Below are 23,212 nucleotides of genomic sequence, written 5' to 3'. Positions count from 1 at the left end.
CTTAATCAATTGGGTCGGGTCGGGGTTGGCTTGAGCTTGGCTTGTTAGTTCATAGAGCTCAGTTCATGTGCCACTTACCGAGTCGGGCTTGACCTGCTCGCGAGTCAGCTCAACTCACTTGCACCATATTTTTCTCAGACGTGCGACGCTGAACTGATATGGGCAGCCTGTGTGGAGTAGTTGTGGGCCCCGCTTAAGATAAACCAAACGCTCTGCTATCAGTAGGAGGAAGCGGAAGAAATGAGAACCGAACAAACGCTCTCCTCGTCGTTCTCCTTTGAATGGCCGTCGGAGCAGCGAGGCCAGGGTTTCCGCCTCTCATCTCATGGAGATGGACGACTTCAGCTCCCACTGTACGTCCGTTATCGTCTAAATACTTAGGTAGACGGCCGCAGCTTCACGGTGTCTTCGCGTCTCTGGTGGAGGAACGCGAAATTTCCTTCACTGAGCCGGAATCGGCTCTCGTCGATGCCCTAATTGGTATCCAAGGGCGCGGTCGTTCTGCATCTCCTCAGCAGCTGAAGGTGATATTCTATTATCTTTTGCATCTTCTCCTCATTTCTTTTTCTTCCATTGCGCAACTTCTATCTGATCGTTCACTTTGGAATTGTTTAAAAGGAATGCTTGCAATAGAAATTAGGAAGCATGTGCATGTTATCTGGTTGGATTATTTGTTTTTATTGCCAAGCCTTTGCCTCATTTTGGAGATTTGCTGGATGATGCACTGTTAACTCTGTTATGGGATGTTTTTTTGAGAACTTCTACTGCTTACAGGAAGTGGAGCGTGCTGTAGAAACACTAGAGAATCTAAAGGGCATACCTGATCCTGTAAGTATTTTTTTTCATTGGACTATGGTAATGGGAACCTAGACTTTATACTAGTTTGTTTGCAGGTGCTTCATGTTAATAATAAAATTAACAAAAATGTAAATAATTAAATTAATTTGTATTATAATAATATTATATTTTTAATAAGGCATTTCCTTAATTTAGTAAGGAATTTTAAGGTTGAATTAGAAGCCACATATATTTTTTAGGATTTATAATAGAATAAGAGAATTATACTCCTAGGAGATTAATATCAGTTATACCTCCCATGGCAGTTTAATAAAATAGTCGTAAATTTATCCACATATATTAATTTAAATAAAAGCTTTCATACGATAAAATGTATACACTCAATTTATAATTAAATTTTTTTTTTGGCATTTTGTACGAATAATATTGTGATTTCGTTTTGCAATGTGTTGGGGTAGTTTTTTCTTCCAAAATATTGCCTCAAGCTCAAATATATAGTATTTTTTCATATATAATAAAGTTATTCGTTCTAATCTTATAATCATTTATATTTTCTTCTTGAATTCATGTGGTAAAATTTTAGTTGTTCAAAATATTAAATGAAGGTTCAAATTTTATAATTTCTATGGTTTTATTCATCCGTGTCACTTAAAAATTTTAGTTATAAATTTTATCAAATTCGTATGTAATATAAGTTAGATGAACTTTATATTGTTAAACAGTGTTTTATTTATTTAAATACTTTCGTAAATTTAAAAAAGGAAATAAACAGATAAACAAATTTATGATTGTCTTATTGGTTGTGCATATATATATATATATATATATATATATATATAAACAGGGAGAAGATGAGAGATGGTTTATGCTGTTATTTCTTTAAAAGAATTACAAAAAATATAATTTGAATAAAATGTAATAGGAAGAAGGATAAATAAAATTATTGATGAATGTAAATAAGAAAATAGAAAGATTTTTGTAAGAGTTTTATGCTCAAATAGCTTGGCATAACATTCTAAAATGATCTTATCAACATTTATCAGCCAAATGGAGATTTTGTAGATGTTTGCAAAATTATTGAAGAATCATTATTAAAAATTGAGATGCATGTTTCTATAATGTACACATAATAAATTTGCAAAAAAAAAAAAAGAAAAAAAGAAAGAAAAAGCAATGAATTCTAGCACTCAGAAATTTTCATTATTAGAATTAAAAAATAAGCTTTTTATTTTGTTGGAAGTCATATGACATTTTAGATGTTTTTTAAAATTGAAAATCTACATGGAATCACATGCCATTTTCTAAACAGCTGTATATCTTTTACTAATGATAAATTTTTTATGTTTTTCATAAATCATAATTTAGAACCTTGCATTAAACTTCTAAATTGACATTTTATGACCTAACATGAAACATTATATAGGTTCATGTCGTATTTAGTTGTATGGGATGATATTTATAATGACGCTCCTTGACAATCCTTGCACGCTTGCTAGGCGCCATAGATATCCGTCTTGCACTCAAATAGCTTCGAGTGCTAGCATGTGTTCGTTGTGTTAACACCTTTATCTCTGCTGCTTCATCCCATTATACTCATTTGCGCACCATCACTATTATCGTGCATCATGCACTTTTGCTACATGCTTTCATGGCATTGCACTCTTGTATGCATTCCTATGCACTTGTTGGTGCCCGGGTAGCCATAATGCTTGATTGTCTTGCTAGGCTACCTAGGTTTGCGACCTTGTGCTTCTTCTCCTTCACTGATGCTCTTCAATTGGATGCCTTTCGTCTCTTGCTCTAAATTCTTGCTGCTCATTTCTTTGCCGTTATTGGGAAGCACTTGTTGGCACTCTCTCTCCTAAGTTCTATTTTTATTAAACTCATCTACCTCATTGGATGCTGTTGGGTTCATGTTGGTGTTCCATTTCTGCCATCGTCATTGTCTCTCGTGTCGATAATTCCTTTTATTTTGAAGGCTTATTTGATTGTTAGCATTTCATTAGATCTCATTCCTCTTGTTGCTCATAATTTTTATTCTTTTACAAATACTGTGGTGGATCATTGGACTCAGATTGCATTGCTCTACTTCCATCAACTTTTGTTTTCATTTTGATCAAGCCTCAACTCCACCAAAACATAAAAAACAATTGATATATAAGGTAATCCTACACTCATTTTTTATAAATGATATATAAGGTAATCCTACACTCATTTTTTATGAGGATATGATGCTAGACCACACTATTTTTCCGTGGTAAATAAGTTCTCTTTGTGCCATCCAACTATGGACATCATTTGCAACTACCAAACCTACACTTTTTTGGTGACTATTTAGTTGGGACAATTGTTCCTAATCACATTATTTTAAGATTATGTCAGATGCAGCTACACTATACTCTTCTTTTGAGCTATCTACCATGTTAATTGCTTTTCAAAGCATATGTTTAAGTGGTGTCGCTGTTTTAGCATTTTTGTGGAACCATCTATCACCCATGCTTGAGTTGCTTTTCCTTAACTTTAATTATATTCTTTAATCAATCCATTTTATGCTTCTTGGGTTATATGCTTAGAAAACTTCTCAAACGGATGCCACTATTGCTCGTATTTCAAAGCTTTTTGTGGCTACAATTTTGGTTCTAATTGACGTTATCTTATCATTAGAGAAGGAGTGGATTAGCTCAAGGTCTTGTGGATATTATTGAAAGGCAGGCTTTGAAGGCATTTCCCGTGATGTTCTTTGTACAAAATCTATGTGCACAATTTCTCTGTCTGGTTTAAAACTAGAGAGAATAAAATATTTTGATAAAATAACATCATTCAAATATTTTCACTCTTCATATTAACAAAATAGTTTCCAATCTTCTGTTTAGATTTGCACTCAAAATTTTCAACTGATTGACTTTACAGGGGATTCTAAATCTATTGTGACTGCTCCTGTTAGCCCTATAGAAATGCTTTCTAAATCATCTGCTAGCATGACATTGGAATTTGTTTCATCGGTTCTGATAGCAATACTGTGATGATATCCTTATAGACTGAAGATTTCAATTCCTATCTATTAGAAGAGGCCTTAATAATAATTAAAAATTTAATTACTTTTGTTTTCACGAGTCTTCAAGTAAGGTGTTCCAAATTAGTTATTTTTTGTTCCATTTGTTATTTTTTTTTGTGCTGCTGAATAGTTCATTCTTGACTTCATACTCTATATATTTGATTCTTTTGTATATTTTCTTATTCGGTGGTAAATATTGGTAATTATTTTAATCGTACTCATATCATTATCTTGCTATAAAATTATGGTTTTAAGAAATGTCACGCTTACTTGCCATTGATGTTTTTTCTTTCTCTCAGGAATCATAATGCTTATCCGAAATAGTTGGGAGGGTTGGTGATAATTGTGATTATCTTGGTCTGTTTTTGTTATGCCTTTCTTAGTTTTACTTATACTAATGACTTTTTGTGCTCTTCTCGTCATTAGGGCTTTGTCCGCAACCATCATTTACATAGTTGTAAATTGCTGTTATCAAATCTTTCTTTAATGTGCAGTTATATTTGTTTTTAGACAACTTTTTTCTCTAAAACCATCATCATTAGCCTTCTCCACTTAGTTTTCATTGGCTTAATGAATCTTCTTTCTTTTTTTTCATTCATTCCAGCTAAGCGCTGCTTTTTTTTTAGTTAAAAGGCATAACATAATTAAATTACGATACTTTAAGTGGTAAAATTAATACATAATTTATTTGAATCTTGGTAAGCAATTTATCTAATGCGATGCCATAACATTAAACTTGATTTTCCAATATCTTTTTGTAGACGAAGTCCAATTTGATTGAAGGTTTATGGCAACTTATGTTCACCACAAGGCCAGGAACAGCATCTCCCATTCAAGTAAGAAAATAACTATTATGTTATTCACCTTTTTCCTATTATTTTCAAGCAAGGAGTAAAATGCTTTAGTTGATGTAAGGTTATATTGTTGATTACATTGTTTGCTATCCCTCATAACTTTCAAATTATATGGAAGGATAATTATCATTTTCTACCTAATTAGATTTTGATGTCATCATCATTAAATGCAAGATCATTATTTTTCATTCTCTTTAACATCATTAAAACTATTCACATACCCGATTGACGAATTCTTAATATCATTTTATCATCAATTTTACCCATCAAAATTTGCAGTTGATATCATCGATTGCAGGATAAGATAATTTTGATTTCATAGTGTAGAGACTTTGAAATAGGTTGAATTTAAATGCATAGTTGTTAAATATATCTTGTATGTTTTAGACACTTTTGATAGGTAAAAAAACTAGACTTTTAAATGGCTTGTATGTGCCATCCAATAATTATTGTAGTTGTCATATGATTGACGAGTGATCAAATCATCATGAAAAATTGATAAAACTTGATCCCAATGAAGATCATTATTGGTTACTTATTTATATTATTTGTGATTGAAGTATTGTTATTGATAATGTGACACATTAATACATCCCTTGGATATGTGTCATTTTATAGTTCACATATTGAGCTCTTGTAGTTGGTTTCTATAATAATTTTTCCGTTTCTGTGCTCTGGTGTTGGTCTTCCTTTGTGGATGCTCCATCATGTAAAACTAGTGCATTAGTTGCTAATTCCTCTTTTTATTATGCTTGCTCTTCCACAATTGCTGCTGACTTAACCTCCCTCATATGAATGGATGCTGCAATATAATTCTAGCGATTTGAATGATTCAAGAGTTGAGGGTATTAACCTTTTTTAAATGGGGATGCTTATAAATATTGGTATTCATGAATGTAATTTTTAGTTAGTTTTTGTTTGTTAAAGTTTCATGTTTTCTCAAAACTTGAGTTCTCGTTCTGTGTTATATTATTTGAGTGTGTTATAGATGCTACTACTAATTTCTAGTGGAAGCAATCTCCTTGCACTGATGCGATCACCTAAATTTTCAATGTTTTATGATCTCTTAATCTCATTCTCTTTTCTTCTTCATAAATTGATATTAGTTTTTGAGTGTGATTGACTTTATCTAATTATTCACAATTGGTATTCCCGTTGCAGTGTGAATCTTGATCAAGATGTTTTTCAACAAATTCAATTTTCTCGATAAATTTTTTTAGTGTGGACTTTATCTAATTATTCACAATTGGTATTCCTGTTGCAGTGTGAATCTTGATCAAGATGTTTTTAAACAAATTCAATTTTCTCGATAAATTTTTTTAGTGTAAATTATAATTTGAAATAGATTTCTTATATTTTCTTGTTTACAACAAAAGTAAACGAGTTCTTGTTTTAGTTGGTGGTTTTCGAATTATGAATTTCAAATTTGATTTTTATGACTTTCTTCTAGTGCACCATTTAATCTCAGTAAAAATCCTCGAGCATATGCTTCATATTTCAATTGGTATTGGGACTAAAAATTTCATAGAAGTATGTCATTGATAATTGGGTCAATTAACCATATGACCAAAAAACTACAGTTTTAAGAAAAGCGTGCAAACTATAGTCAAGTATGACGTGACTATCTTGATACTTAAAATTGCATTTCTACATTTGATGGAAATAAATCTTTGGAAAATTTCTCATCAGTATGTTAGAAGATATTTGATGGATATAACTTATTTGAATATCTTCTAACATATTGATATGAGAAAACAAAGCTAGTGGCACATGATATGAAACAGCACCCCCCCCTTTCCAACTTGCTGCCGCCTTCTCCCATTCCACCTTGCTGCTGACACCCCAACCCGGTCGCCTCTTACCGCTGCTACTCCGGACCTGCCGCATTTTTGCTCCTGTTGCACCGGAAAGCCCTACTGCATCGATCCCTGTTACTTTCTTGCAGCCCGGACCTTTGGAAACCACTGCTGTGTGGCTTTCTACTTGCCAACTGCCGCCTCCACCTCTCCGCCACCTTCCAAGCCTTTGCCGACTACCACCAACCCCCCTAGATTCAACCCTAGTTTGAGTGTTTGTGTTGTGTCTCTTGTTATTTCAGATTTTCAGGTGCCATGTTGTTGTATTTTACCTTTCAAGTGTGTTGGCTGTAAGGTTCTATTTGCTTTCCATAAAAATATTCGCTTTTCTTATTGTGGTTTGGGTTGAACTTCAATATCACTAAATAAATAGGATATCTATAACAAAGGCATAATTTACTTATTTTAGCCCTAAGCACTGCAATGAAAAATGAGCCTAGCTTCTAAAGTTTCATCATGTTTGATAAATTTGTTTATCCACTTAGGCGCGCACGAGTATAACCAGTAATGAATGCTACAAAATATGATGTATGTTTATTTGATGGAATGAACTCTAAATGTTTTTCAAATATAGATTGCAAATTTTTTATGCAATTCAATATGTTTGATGAAGTCCTTTGTGTTAAGTTGGCAATTTTAGAAATTGAGAGCGAAATACTTAACAATACTAGGCTGAATTTCTTACATAGAATGATATACTTTCGTAATCCCTCATGTTAAGTAGCTGCTACTTTGGATATTAGGTGCTTGGAATTTAATTGAAATTCAAATTGAAATTCATATGTAATGTCATAATTAGATTCACTCTCAAGTTCAGGTGTAGCAGTGCAGTTCTGGGCTGATTCAAATTCAAACTTGGATTCATTTTCAAGTTTTGGCTCATGTGTAGGTTTCTGATGAATTTAACTTCAAGGTGGATCAATGAAACTATGAAGAATACCTCAAGAGATTTTCTTTCCATATTTTATCAACTGGAAATAGTTTGAAGATCTCTCATAACTCCATTAAGCTGCACATATATAGATTCATCTTCATGCTTAGGGGTATACTCTCACATTGGAGCAAATGAGAAACCTTTTTTAAAGATGTAGTTAATTTCATTTCGAGATAGTTAGATGATCTTCATTATAGATCCTTCACCACTCTCTCTACTTTTCTTCATAACATGTTTAGCACCTCTGAGTATAATTAAAATAACCAAGCAGATTTTCAAGTCACATTATCTTTTTGCAAGCTAAAAAGATAAAAGGAATAAAATGATCTCTCGACATTTTGCAAGGGGCCAAAATGGTCACAAACTATGTAAAGGGCTAATTTCGTCTCCAGACTATTTAAATAGAGGCTAAAACTCGTTCTATGGGGACTAAAATAGTCCCTCCGGGGGACAACTTTGGACAATTTTGGTTTCTATGTAAATAATTTGGGGCTTAAATTGGCTTTCTGCTTAGCCTAAGACTATTTTGGATCATTGCAAATGGTTGGAGGACCACTTTGGTCCTTTATTCTGTTAAAAATCACTTTCATGTCATAGAGCTTGTATTACTTAATTTACTTAATGTGCGGTTGTTTTGATATTCTCTTGATTATTTTGTATGCTGTAGAAAACATTTGTAGGGGTTAACACTTTCAAGATTTTTCAAGAGGTCTACCTTAGGGGCGATGATCCAAGGGTGATAAATATTGTACAATTCTCTGATCAAATTGGTGAACTTAAAGTAGAGGTACATTTTTTATACCTTTTTTATGTTACTTTTTTACAATTCTCCCAAATGATATCGGAGTTAACCCGAGAAACACAACACAAATTATCGTTGCCACAAATGTTCTTAAAACAGGAAAAAAAGAACACAAGCACAAACGAGCCCTTAGGATGAGGACGAAAGTGGCGAATCTCGCTGGACAATGAGAGGGAGGTGGTCTGGGGTTTGCGGCAGTAGGGAAGGTGACTGGAAGGGATGATGACAACACGTGGAGTTGTGTGAAGGTGGGGCAGCAACAAGTTTGGGTGTTGGAGGGCTGCTTGGGTTAGAGTCGCAGGAAGCAACTGGCAGCGACAATAAAGGTGCAGGAGAGGCTGGCGACAACAACAGTGGAGGTTAGGAGAGGCCGATGACCCTAATAGTTGGTTATGCTAGGTTGGCAACACCGAAAACAGGTAGAGAGGGGCGTTGCAGTCGCAATTGCAAGGAAGAGGGGTGTAGAGATGCTAACAACGAGTCGAGGAAAAGGATTAGCCACAGGGTAGGTCGAGGAGGTCGAGATAGTCATCATCTCAGGGCAGGATACAACCGAAGCACCACCTGTCATCAGATACAATCATAAAAAAGGGAAAACACATAGAGGCGGAAACCTGAAATCAACAAAAACTAAACCCTAGATAACAACAACATATATTTATAATAGGCGAAATAGGGGAGTTGAAAGGGCTGCAATTCCTGCCTAGTGGAGTTGCCGGTCGGTCCAACCTCCCTGTTGGACCAGCAAACATACTGGACCGGTCAGTCCAGCCCAACCCCGCGTCACTATATTTTATGTAGGAGAAATTGCAGTCATCATGTTTAAAAGAATGTTTTGATAAGTGTGATAAAAAAAAAACAGCTCTTTGGTATTTCTCCCTTGCTAGGGCTGTATTTAAGGACAGGCGGTGCTTCGGCTGCATTCTACATCGAAGAAGTGATTATACCCCAAAGTCCATTACCTATCCCCCCTTCCTTGCTTGCTTCGATCTCATCGTCGCCTCCTCCTTTCTATTTTCTCAGCTGCTAGCCCTAGATCTACCTCTAACGCTGTTGCCAAGCACCTTCTATTTTCTCAGCCGCTAGCCCTAGATCTACCTCTAACGCTGTTGCCAAGCCTTTCTATTTTCTCAGCTGCTAGCCCTAGATCTACCTCTAACGCTGTTGCCAAGCACCTCACCCTAATTGCTGCTATCCTACACCCTTCCAACATTTCCCATGCTGTCAATCTTCCCGTACTACAACCACCACCCATACTACTACCACTGCTGTCGCAAACCCCACCTGCACCTCTGCCGCTGCTGTCTTCTTCCCTCCTGTCCTTCCTGCTACAACCACCAACTACATAAACCCTTCCAGCATGCCACCTCTTATCTCAGCCCTTGGCACCGCTGTCCACTGGCTGTCTCATCTCGCCTTAGCAGGAGATTTGCATTGTGTTGTGTTTTCTTTTTTGTTTTGAGTCTTGATTGTAACCACATTATTTTTGGCGTAAGAAAATCTATTTCCTTATCATAATTTTGGGTTAACTCCGACATCACCTTAATCACACACACATACACGTCCACGATCTTTTTAACCTTAGGGTCTTTTCGGGGCAGTTGTAGATTATTGATAATCTGCTGATAAACAACTGATCTGAATAAGTTGGTTGTCTGTTTGATTTGTGTGTTTAGAACAACTAATTTGCAACTGTTTCTGGATAAATGATCATTCTGCCCCTGTGCAGTGATACTGTTTACGATAGAACTGGCATAACTATAATAAATATGCTAATATTTGTTATTAATTTTTTAGTGCAATCAATATTTGTTATAATAGTGTAAATTTAATCTTAATATTAATAATACATCAAGTATTTATATATATATAAATTTTAAACTATTTGATAATTTAATAGTTTGGTAAAGTTATAAATACAAATATAGTATAATTATTATGTTTTATTTATACATTTAATACTAAATAATTATTTTGTATTCATATTATTAATAATGTAATAACATTATTTATTAAATTTTATTGTATAGTAAATATGTGTTTAATTAGTTATAAATATTAAATTATTAAAATTATATTAAATTTTAGCTATATGTGTTTATTATACTAATACATAAACATGTTATATAATTTAGTTAATACTTATTTACATAAACACTAATTATAAACATAGTTTATAAATAATATATAACTATTTAATTTGAAATATAGTAAATTAACATTTATAAAACTATTTATAAAACTATTTATAAATTAATATATAACTATTTAATTTAGGGTCTGTTTAGGGCAGCTTATTGACATGAGAGGCGTTTTGAAAATGTCGACGTCGCGTTTGTTTTGTACGTTCGGGGAGCGTAAAGGAAAACTTCGTTCAGTTTTTTTCTAATAAACGCGACCGTGGGATCAACCTCGTGATCCACGTCTTCAATCTGTGTTTTGCTATTTTTTTCCTTCCGTGCCCTCTGTGCTTCTCCTTCCTCGCTCGACATCTCTTGCCCAATGAGACGGATAACCGCGCTTTGAACAGAACCTGCATATTGCTAGGGTTTAAGCGTAAGGTTTCACTTCCTTCTCTGGAACTACTTTGCAATGGCGAAGCTCGGACGACCTTGACCTGTGACTTCTTCTGGCTCTTGTTCTCACTCCCGATCCTCATTCGCGCTCCTACTCAGGCTCAGATTCCAGCTCGAGGTCGCGCTCACGTGCTCGTTCGAGGTCCTTGAGTTCGTCCTCTTCGCCCAGTGAGAGTTCACGGAGTCGTTACCCTCCACCTCAGAGAAGAAGGTGAGTTCGATTTTCTCCAAGGAGCCTAGCTACGGTTGCTTTCCTTTTTTTTCGATCGGGTGGCAATTTTGTAATATGGGAAGTTGAAGAGAGATAAATAAGTTTTCTAGATTTGTAGAAGCTAATCATTTCCGAATTTCACCTGACAAGGATCATTTATTGTGGAAATTCACCCATCTCTTGCATTCATGGGAGAATAAAAACTACCTAAAATGCATAAAGAAATCATGAAATAAATAATGGAAAATACATTTAAACCATGTATGTTCGCAATACATACCAAAATGAATTTTGTAAATCGTCCCATCTTTTTTCTATGATAAATAGTGATACATGGGGATCTTTCAATTTTAATAAGATTATAGGTTTTAGATGGTTCATTACATTTATTGGTGATCATATCCAAATTACTTAACAGGGGCAGAATGATCATTTCTTTAGAAACAACTGCAAATTAGCTGTTTTCAAACAACACCAACCAAATAGTAAAACAACTTATCCGGATAAGCTGCTGATTAGCTGCTTATCAGGATCAACTGTTTATCAGCAGATTATTCAATAAGTTGCAGCTGCCTGAACCCTTAATATATATTGTAATATAAACAATTATGTATAAAGTAAAGTAAATTAGTTTAAGTATTATGATTTTTACTTTATATTTAACATTTATATATTTTAAATTAGCTATAATATATGTATAATTTTAAAATTAATTGTTATTATATATAAATTAACACAATATTAAATAAAATTAGTTATATATTACTGTATTAAAGCTATATTATTAAATACTTAATATTATATATATTTTAAGTGTGCTTATAAGTTAATATTTAACATTTACTAATTCAAGATTAATGTTTTTTATAAACTGCACGAATAATACCGCAATAACACCTGAATACTACCACAAATAACACCGCAAACACCGCGAATCAATGACTGGCAAAAACGCAAATAATACCACAAATAACACTGGAATATTACTATAAATAACACCGTTAATCAACGACTGACAAAAGACACGAATAATATAGCGAATAACACTGCAGTAATACTTGAAAACTACCGCGAAGAACACTGGGAATCAACGGATATGTTGATAAACAACTGATTTGAATAAGTTGGTTGTCTGTTTGATTTGTGTGTTTAGAACAACTAATTTGCAACTGTTTCTGGATAAATGATCATTCTGCCCCTGTGCAGTGATACTGTTTACGATAGAACTGGCATAACTATAATAAATATGCTAATATTTGTTATTAATTTTTTAGTGCAATCAATATTTGTTATAATAGTGTAAATTTAATCTTAATATTAATAATACATCAAGTATTTATATATATATAAATTTTAAACTATTTGATAATTTAATAGTTTGGTAAAGTTATAAATACAAATATAGTATAATTATTATGTTTTATTTATACATTTAATACTAAATAATTATTTTGTATTCATATTATTAATAATGTAATAACATTATTTATTAAATTTTATTGTATAGTAAATATGTGTTTAATTAGTTATAAATATTAAATTATTAAAATTATATTAAATTTTAGCTATATGTGTTTATTATACTAATACATAAACATGTTATATAATTTAGTTAATACTTATTTACATAAACACTAATTATAAACATAGTTTATAAATAATATATAACTATTTAATTTGAAATATAGTAAATTAACATTTATAAAACTATTTATAAAACTATTTATAAATTAATATATAACTATTTAATTTAGGGTCTGTTTAGGGCAGCTTATTGACATGAGAGGCGTTTTGAAAATGTCGACGTCGCGTTTGTTTTGTACGTTTGGGGAGCGTAAAGGAAAACTTTGTTCAGTTTTTTTCTAATAAACGCGACCGTGGGATCAACCTCGTGATCCACGTCTTCAATCTGTGTTTTGCTATTTTTTTCCTTCCGTGCCCTCTGTGCTTCTCCTTCCTCGCTCGACATCTCTTGCCCAATGAGACGGATAACCGCGCTTTGAACAGAACCTGCATATTGCTAGGGTTTAAGCGTAAGGTTTCACTTCCTTCTCTGGAACTACTTTGCAATGGCGAAGCTCGGACGACCTTGACCTGTGACTTCTTCTGGCTCTTGTTCTCACTCCCGATCCTCATTCGCGCTCCTACTCAGGCTCAGATTCCAGCTCGAGGTCGCGCTCACGTGCTCGTTCGAGGTCCTTGAGTTCGTCCTCTTCGCCCAGTGAGAGTTCACGGAGTCGTTACCCTCCACCTCAGAGAAGAAGGTGAGTTCGATTTTCTCCAAGGAGCCTAGCTACGATTGCTTTCCTTTTTTTTCCATCGGGTGGCAATTTTGTAATATGGGAAGTTGAAGAGAGATAAATAAGTTTTCTAGATTTGTAGAAGCTAATCATTTCCGAATTTCACCTGACAAGGATCATTTATTGTGGAAATTCACCCATCTCTTGCATTCATGGGAGAATAAAAACTACCTAAAATGCATAAAGAAATCATGAAATAAATAATGAAAAATACATTTAAATCATGTATGTTCGCAATACATACCAAAATGAATTTTGTAAATCGTCCCATCTTTTTTCTATGATAAATAGTGATACATGGGGATCTTTCAATTTTAATAAGATTATAGGTTTTAGATGGTTCATCACATTTATTGGTGATCATATCCAAATTACTTAACAGGGGCAGAATGATCATTTCTTTAGAAACAACTGCAAATTAGCTGTTTTCAAACAACACCAACCAAACAGTAAAACAACTTATCCGGATAAGCTGCTGATTAGCTGCTTATCAGGATCAGCTGTTTATCAGCAGATTATTCAATAAGTTGCAGCTGCCTGAACCCTTAATATATATTGTAATATAAACAATTATGTGTAAAGTAAAGTAAATTAGTTTAAGTATTATGATTTTTACTTTATATTTAACATTTATATATTTTAAATTAGCTAAAATATATGTATAATTTTAAAATTAATTGTTATTATATATAAATTAACACAATATTAAATAAAATTAGTTATATATTAGTGTATTCAAGCTATATTATTAAATACTTAATATTATATATATTTTAAGTGTGCTTATAAGTTAATATTTAACATTTACTAATTCAAGATTAATGTTTTTTATAAACTGCACGAATAATACCGCAATAACACCTGAATACTACCACAAATAACACCGCAAACACCGCGAATCAATGACTGGCAAAAACGCAAATAATACCACAAATAACACTGGAATATTACTATAAATAACACCGTTAATCAACGACTGACAAAAGACTATTAAATAAAATTAGTTATATATTAGTGTATTAAAGCTATATTATTAAATACTTAATATTATATATATTTTAAGTGTGCTTATAAGTTAATATTTAACATTTACTAATTCAAGATTAATGTTTTTTATAAACTGCACGAATAATACCGCAATAACACCTGAATACTACCACAAATAACATTCAAGCTTATGTGGTATGCAAGTAATAGTGCATACTTTGTCCTGTATCTTCCAATGACAACGCAAAAACCGCGAATCAATGACTGGCAAAAACACAAATAATACCACAAATAACACTGGAATATTACCATAAATAACACCGTTAATCAACGACTGACAAAAGACACATTATCTAAAGTGATAGTGCATACTTTGTCATGTATCTTCCAATCTAACAAGCAATCACAAATGACATCACAAATGAACGTGCCAGTATGAGGAGGATCCAATTCAATGAAATTAATAATTCGTTTTTGCATCTTCCAATTATGATCAATGTAATGAGCAGTTAAAAAAACCCCCTGCAGCTGCTCCACGGCGCCAAACGGGCCCTTAGTCAACAAGACATGAAACACTTGAATGACCATGGGAGTCACTACAGCTAAATTGCTGGCTTTGATGCCACTTTTGGTTATAGTGCATTAACTGTAAACGCCTACAAAAGGGTTACATGATACGAGATCTCCTTCTTGTGATTTAAAGTAGACGCCATTCTCCTTATTTATTTTATCGACAGTAAAAAACTTATACGCTCATTATTTTAGGATATGCCTGTTACTGAGATATTCATAAGAAGTTCAATTTATTTTGATTTTTTTCTTTCTTTTCAGGCGGCAGCTTCAGTTAAAGATGGAAAGAGAATCCTTTTTCAGTTTGATAGAGCAGCTTTCTCCTTCAAAATTTTACCTTGTAAGATTCCATACCCCGTTCCATTTAGGCTTTTGGGCGATGAAGCGAAGGGGTGGTTGGATACAACTTATTTGTCTACCAGTGGAATTATTCGAATTTCAAGAGGGAGCAAGGTATTCTTGCAATAAACTTTTATAAATGATTGGTTTTTTTTTAAAGATAAGTATCAGTCCATTTTCAGCAAACTAAAGATATGACAGAATCTATAGTGCAGGGCACTACATTTGTGCTGCAAAAGAAACCTGAACCAAGGCAAAAATTGCTATTGGCAGTGACCTCTGGGGAAAGCATAGCAGATGTGTGATCACCATGATTTGATTTATCTTCTGCAGTTGTACTGCTTCCTTAGGATTAACTCCTTATCACTAATTTGAATATTTCTATAGGTGATAGATGAAGTTGTCTCATTAAGGCGGAATAAACTCGCTGCAGATTTAGATGATCTAGAAGGAGAATGGCAATTACTGTGGTCTTCACAGGTATCAAAACACTTTCATGTATTTTGTTATCCAGTTACAATTTGAATGAACAGTTGTAGGGAGAGATGTGAATTGCATAAACAAATTTGAGAGATCAAAAGCAAAAATTTTGAACAAAATCACACAAAACATGAAAATCACATAAAACACAAGATTTAATGTGAAAAGACCCGAGAACCGAAAAAAAATCATTGAGCCACACCATACCAAGATATCCACTATGAAGAAAATGAGGAGAATCGTACAAATTATACAACACTCAAGCCTTTCAACACTTTGGATTCTGAGAGCTCCTCTCCTATCCCTTACACGAGAAAATCAAAATCTCATATGTTTCCAATCTACAAAATTTGAACTTTGATTGGAAAATTGCTCAAATTCAGTTATTGGTGCCGAGGCGTCGCAATAGTGGCTCTGCAGCACTGTAATGGGCTTTGGGGAGCTGACTTCTAAGCATTGTATTGTTGTGCTCTTAAATTTTTAACTTATATTGGGCACGACAGCGCTACTTTCTGGGCACTGGGGAGCTACTGGTTTCGACATTGGGCTGCACCATCCTGGAGCTAGGATGCTAAGCATAGGAAATTTTTTTTAGAGTAACGGTGTCCCCGAACCCAATATACGGGGGACACTCTCTCGTAACCCTCAACAAAATCACCATCAAATTTGATCGACGAAATTGAGGACTTTGAGTTACAATTGATCAACACAATCAAGCTACACATAATAGTTTCCCACTTGGAGACTGATTGCAATCAATCCAACTCACATCTAAATCCACAATATTTTCATAGTTATGAACTGCAGTGTGGTTCATCCCGATTTCAACTTTCTTGAACTTCGACTGAAGCTAAGCATAGCTTCTGTTTCTCAATTGTTACAACCTTAGTCAACATGTTTGTGGAATTTTGAGCTATGTATCTTCTCCAAAGGTAATTGCCATCTTCTCGGAGTTAATAAATGAAATTATACTATAGCCGAATGTGCTTTGTCCCGGCATGAAATGCAGTGTTCTTTGCTAGATGATTGACACTCATAATGTCAATGTGAAACTTTTAATTCCCTTGCTCCTTGCCATGTTGTACCATAAAATTTTATAGCCAAATGATTTCTTTGCTGCCTCAGTGATGACAATATATTCAACTTGACACTGGAGGAGAAAGCCCAAATCACAAAAGAAATGATATTATTGCTGAACTTTAATAAGATACAAACACAGACTCTTGACAATAGGAAAATAACAACAATACAAATACGGGAGACCCTTAGGGTGTCGGTGAGGATGGTGGATGGCGGCTGGGCAGCGGTTCCGAGGCCTAGGAGTGGTTGTTGTAGTGACTGTGAGAGTTGGGGAAAGGATGCTGCAGGGTTTGGACAGGTTGGGGAGGCTTTCGGCAGGAACTGGAAGGCTAAGAATTGTTATTAGAAAGGCTGCAGGGCAATTAGTTAAGGAAAGGTAGTGGCTGCTGTTGGGCCGTTGTAATTGAGTTGTAGTGGGGAAGGAATTGGAGAGGGGCCGCTATTGGGCCATAGACGGGACTGTAGAGGGGAAGGAAACAGTGAAGGGCTGCTGTTGGGCCGTTGAAGATGAGTTGTAGTGGGGAAGGAATTGGGAAGGGCCGCTGGCAGCAGATTTGGGGCGGTGGACGGTTTCCAGGTGGCAGATTGGGGCGTGGGATGGGGTAAAGGTAGCAGGCAGAGTTGGGGGTATGACATCTAGATGGGTTGCGGTCAACAGGCAAGGAAGGGAGACGAGTCGGAGGATAGCGATGGAAGTCGGAGTGAGGTAATCACCGCCGGGTAGAAGGGATACAACCGGAGTACCATACTTTTTGTTGGATACAACTCTCAAGGGGAAAACCGGATGCCGGCGGTTGTCCTCACAAATCTTAAATAAAAAATAACATAAGCTACATCTCTGAGACCTAAAAACACATATAAATAGAAGTGGGATGGACGGAAAATGAAAATAAGAAAGCTGGAAATTTCCCGCATAATGAAAAGAGGGGAGGAGGGATCGGTTCAACCTCTTCTCTCAACTAAATCGGTTCGGGTCAAACTAGTTTAGGCTTTTGAAGGAAAACTCCCGTGTCACAACTTTTATAGTTTGTAGAGCAATAATTTTTTATAATTTGAAACTCAACTCAAACATGTGTTTTTTAAAGTGAAGATATAACATTTGCTTTTTTTGCCATCAATATCTCTTGCAAGATCTAAATCTACATATATCTATATATTAATCCATGCATAGGGCTGTAAACGAGCCGAGCTTGAGCGTGCTTAGGCCCGGCTCGTGTTCGGCTCGCTCGAATCTGGCCTGTTCTTCTCAAGTATATGAGAATCCACTTCACCATCTTCCAATGATGTTTACCTGAATTATTCATGCATAGATTGAACACTCTCACAACATATTTGATATATGGTATCACACATATCATCGCATACATCAAACTTTCAACAACTGAAACATATAGAGTTTTATTCATTTGTATTTGCTCAATATCAGACTTAGACGATTGTTTAGTAGATAGTTTAAATTGACTGGCTATATATGTGCAAATTGATTTTGCCTCACTCATGTTGAATATGTGTAAAATTTTCTCAACATATTCTGCCTGAGACAACGTCAATGTACCTGTATTCTTGTCTCTATTGATTTTCGTATAGGCGAATTTTCTGATTGGATCTAAATCTTTCATTTCAAACTCTCTTGATAATTGCTCATTTAAGTTCTCGATCTTCTCCATATCAGATTCTACAATCCGTATGTCATTCACATACAAGAGAAGAACAATATAGCCAAAATATTTAATGAAGCAATACTAATCTGATAAGCACTTCATATACCCATTGTCTGACATAAACTTGTCAAATCTCTTGTATCAACATCTTGGTGCTTGCTCAAACCATTAACACTCTTTTTCAGTCTACAGACCATATGTTTTTTTCGTGGAACTTCATATCTCTGTGGTTGCATCATATACAATTCTTCATCCGAGCAACTATGTAAGAATGTTGTTTTGCGCTTATCAACTCCAGATGTAGATCTTTCATTGCCACTAAACTCATCAAAATTCGGTTAGCTGTCAAATCCACTAAATGAGAAAATATCTCATTGTAGTCAACTTCTTCATTTTGCTGGGATCCGTTCACAACGAACCTTGCGTTGTAGCATTTTTTACCATCCGATTCTTCTTTCAGCCTGTAAACTCATTTATCGTGCATTATCTTTTTACATTATCTTTTTACCATCTGACAGTTCTGCCAATTCTGATATCTGAACCCAACAAAAGGGGAGACACTCCCCTACCCGTAATAAACTCATCATCAAGTTTGAAGTGGAAAATTGAGGGCTATGAAATTACAACTGATCAACACAATCAGGCTCCAAATAATAACAACAATAGTGGAACGAATTACTATAATCTGTTGCGGAGTGGAGCTTCTATTTACTAGCATTGTAACATGATCGTTATTGTACAACCTTGTGAATTTTACTTCCCTGTTCATTGATGTTCAGAATATTTTGTTTATCGTGCTTCAATGCATTCAAAATTCACTGCTCAGTTTCTTCATGATGTGCTGTTTCAGTTGAAACATGTGCTGGTTTTGAATTTTCTTACAAGTCTCTTAAAAATAATCTGTAGTTCCTTTTGAGTGGTAACAACAATGACAAATTTTTTAATAAGCGCATGCTCGATAGAGTTATGATGTCATGGCCAAATTTTAGATTAGTATGTATTTTACTAGCATTGTCTAACACTTTTTCTAGCATGCGTGTTTAGAGTTATAATGTCATGGACAAATTTTAGATAAGAATTTATTTTATGAGCATTGTCTATCGGTGGATCAAATTCTGTATGAGAGTTATTTTCTTTAGTAAAATTTTATAACCGATCAATGAGATGAGTACAATAAGAAACAATTACAAGAAAGTGGTAATGAAATGTAAGAAAAAAAAGGGTAAAGATAACATGATAAAGTTAGAGGAAATTATTATTTTTTTTGGCCGTGAGTGGAGGTCCTCAAAACTTTTACTTGTGTTGACCTGGTTATAGCTTGATAAACTTTGTTGAGTGACATAAATTTTTTCCTATTCTTGCCCTTCCTTGCAAATACAATTTGAACTCTTCTATTCATCAAGATTTAAACTCAGAATTCTACCATTAAAATCATAAAACTGTTTAGAATAGGGTTCATTGACGTCGTTAATTATTTGTTTGAAGATGAGGAGTTAACTTGTTTTTTGAGGGTACTTTTTTCCCTTTTGATGGAGTCATGACAGCAGTACGAGCCTCTGAACAATAGGTTTGATGCCACCACAACAAGCGATAGATGAAATAAGTTGTTTCTGTGGGAAGTGGGAAAGGCAGGATGGCCAACTGTCTGGGCTATTTTAGAGGCGAGTGGTTGAACAAAGTCAGGAGAAATGTGAGAGTGAATTTGGGAGAATTCTAGATTGGAATTTATTAAAGGTCTTAAGCCTTACAACAACAACTATACTTTATCCCACTAAGTGGGGTCAAAGATCTCAAGCCTTGTTATAGTTAAAATTTCAACAGGAATTACTTTAGAAAATATCTTTTACATCCTAAATTAATTCGACTATAAAATGAAACTAATTCCTAAACAAAGTCAACAATATATGCAGATAATATCAAATTTAAGGATAAGACAATAAGCAGCAGAGGTAGGAATTTTTTTCTGAAGGGGGCACAATACTATTTAAAAAATATACCTAATTTTTTATTATAACTTAATAATTTGAATTATGTTTATATTTTATTGTTGTTATTATTTATTATATGAACAAACTTAAGTTTAAATTGTAAGAAAAACACTTTTAACTTTTTAATATGATTAGAAGAATGAATAAATGCATAAATACAAGTAATAAATATCTAATTTTATTTAGAACATGATATATATATCTATATATATATATATATAATCTTCAAAAGTTTATCTTACTAAGTAGTGAAATAATTCACAGCTAAAAATAAGAAGATGTGCACAAACATAGTTTACGAGCAGTTCTTCAAAAAAGCAAATGACCAATATGAAAGTACCAAAAGCTATGAGAAAGTTTAAAGCAATGCATCTAAAACAAAGAGGTTCCCTTGCCCTTCTTGTCTCCACCAATTTCAAAATGCTTGCACCACTTGATTGGGTGCTGAGAAAAATGTTTGCAACTTTGGCATTGCAATTTCAGCACATTCTTTTTTGTGGTTTTTGCCTTCTTGTGAAAAACAAGCTTAGTCTGCTCACCATAACCGGATTGCTTCCGATCATAACGACGCTTTCCTTGAATTGATAGACTATCCTTACCCTTCTTGTATTGAGTGACCTTGTGCAAGGTGTGCTTCTTGCAGGCCTTGTTCTTGCAATAAGTTTTCTTGGTTTTCGGGGCATTCACCATGGCTGCTGCGTCCGCAAAACCCTAGCATATATATATATATATATATATATATATATATGCATGCTATCTCTATAGAATAATGCAAATCGTAATCCATTAAAATTTAGATTCCATTGTTTTATAAGGTTTAAAGAAAATCATTTTCAAAATCATGCGTCAATTTTGATATATTTGAACATTTTATCGATTTTGAAATTATGTTTTTCATTTCATTTTAATTTTGGGTATAATCGTATTTTAAAAATTTAAATGTGATGTTTTTTTTAATGTAATTTGGAATCAAATTCTAAATTTGATTGAGTCATCAATGATTGAATTCACATAAAATTTTGACGAATGATCAAACGGATTTATTCAAAATCTCTATTCTTGAAATGAAATTGAATTTGAACGTCAATATTATCTAAATTTTTATGTTGGAATATTTATATATGGAACTTTTGTATATATATATATATATTGTCTTGGTCACCCTTGAATTTGTCCATGAATACAATATAATCTATCCTCATGCAGAATTTAAAACTCAAACATAATGTTATCTTAAACAATTTAAAAAATCATCCTTATTCTCAACCCAACTGTTTAAATCTCTTGCCTTAAAATTTTGATGATGTCGTTTGGATTGACAATTTGTTATAATCAGTGAGACTTTGATCTCGACAATATCATGTGATCCGAGAATCATTATCATCATCAACACACTCCACGAATAAAATGGATCATGAACTAGCCAGATCTCTTGATCTCTTTATGATTTATCGACCACATTATAATCTTGAAGTGGACTATAGGATTGACTATCCCCTTCATGATCTTATTCCAAATTCAATTATTGGCTTGGAATTTTTTTTTTTACTATTGACTACTTTCTGACTAGGAATTAAAAGCAATTGCAACTTACTTGGGAACTCTACAGCTTTAGTCCCTTTAACATTTGGTTCATAAAGTTGGTAACTTTTAATAAATTACAATATTTCATATATTACATGAATATGGTTTTCCTGATGTAATTATATTTCCTTTACTACTGCCAATTGGTGCTCTTTTTATTCTAGGCAAGTGATGATAGCTGGCAAGTTGCAGCTGCTAATGGTTTAAAAGGCTTGCAGGTCAGTTCTAAAAAAGAAGAATCTCACTTAACCAAGTTTCTATGTTGAATTATTTATTTATTTTTGGCACAAGCAGCTTTGGTATTTTAGTTCTAACAGTAGGATTATTGACAGATTGTAAAGAAAAATGGCAATCTGGAGAACTCCGTAACTCCTTTTTCAGGGTTCAAATTGCACGCTAATGGCAGTATTGTGTGAGTCAACTGAACTTAGTATTTGGCATTTTTAAGATGATAATTTGATGGTTTGATTTGCATCTTTGGGAACGTAATTCTCCAAAGTACAATGGAAACATTGAATTTTGCTTCTATTGAAAAATGTCTAGTGATAGATAAATAGTAAACATTCATATATTATCACTAGCGTTGATGAAAATTATCATGAGAAGAGAGGAGAGAAATATGTAAGATTGTATGATTGAATTTTATTCTTTTGTCCTATATAAAAAAACTATGATGAGAAGTTGTACATAAGCATGGAGAGGAATTACTATAAATTAAACAAATCTAAAAATTAGTCTTTTGTTCTAAAATCTAGAATTAGCTCAATAGTGGAAATGGAATATTGTTGTCCAAGGATTGCTGGATTGTTTTAAATGGAAAGCTAATATCCACGAGTTATTGGATTGTTATAGATGAAAAGCTACTGTCCAAGGATTGATGGGTTACTAGAGTTAGAAAGATGCTGTCAAAAATCTTTGCCTTAATTCGCTCATCTAAGGATTTTCGTTCGCTGCGACTGCTTCGTCCGACTTCGATTCGCCTTCTACTGCTTAGTCTCGGGCTACTTCGTCCTCCTCCTTTCGCTTCAGCTGCATCATCATCCTTCGATCTTTGACTACGACTACGTCCTCTCCCTCTCGTGCCTGGGCTCGCCGGCTGGTGCTCCTCGTTGCTGGTGAACGGCCAGCCGCCGACTT

General features: G+C 34.1%; 2 protein-coding genes across 6 annotated transcripts in view; one reads left to right on the top strand and one right to left on the bottom strand.

The window, feature by feature from the left end:
- The first annotated feature begins 199 nt into the window (after positions 1-199).
- Positions 200-23,212, top strand: part of LOC110027107 (probable plastid-lipid-associated protein 12, chloroplastic) — a 27,992-nt gene continuing 4,979 nt past the window's right edge. The window contains exons 1-9 of one of the 5 annotated variants that reach the window (XM_020728397.1): positions 207-524; positions 775-828; positions 4,615-4,689; positions 8,165-8,284; positions 15,205-15,396; positions 15,498-15,581; positions 15,670-15,762; positions 22,240-22,293; positions 22,408-22,487. In XM_020728397.1, the coding sequence (XP_020584056.1) occupies positions 282-524; positions 775-828; positions 4,615-4,689; positions 8,165-8,284; positions 15,205-15,396; positions 15,498-15,581; positions 15,670-15,762; positions 22,240-22,293; positions 22,408-22,487 (995 nt within the window). In that variant the 5' untranslated portion in view covers positions 207-281. Of the gene's footprint in view, positions 525-774; positions 829-4,614; positions 4,690-8,164; positions 8,285-15,204; positions 15,397-15,497; positions 15,582-15,669; positions 15,763-22,239; positions 22,294-22,407; positions 22,488-23,212 lie in introns of all 5 variants that reach the window. The other 4 variants (XM_020728400.1, XM_020728398.1, XM_020728399.1 and 1 more) reach the window with 4 other exon arrangements.
- On the bottom strand, positions 20,833-21,183 carry LOC110027108 (60S ribosomal protein L36a-like). The gene has a single exon (XM_020728402.1). It carries the CDS (start codon positions 21,179-21,181, stop codon positions 20,864-20,866), a length of 318 nt encoding a protein of 105 aa, XP_020584061.1. The 5' UTR covers positions 21,182-21,183; the 3' UTR covers positions 20,833-20,863.

Source organism: Phalaenopsis equestris, unplaced genomic scaffold (genome assembly GCF_001263595.1).
Source record: "Phalaenopsis equestris unplaced genomic scaffold, ASM126359v1 Scaffold000414, whole genome shotgun sequence".
In the NCBI taxonomy this organism is placed as follows: Eukaryota; Viridiplantae; Streptophyta; class Magnoliopsida; order Asparagales; family Orchidaceae; genus Phalaenopsis; species Phalaenopsis equestris.
This window is presented reverse-complemented; position numbering and strand designations above follow the sequence as displayed.

What these genes read in the sequence shown, in the direction of transcription:
- LOC110027108 (XM_020728402.1), bottom strand. Translation starts at nt 21,181, where the DNA reads ATGGTGAATGCCCCGAAAACCAAGAAAACTTATTGCAAGAACAAGGCC.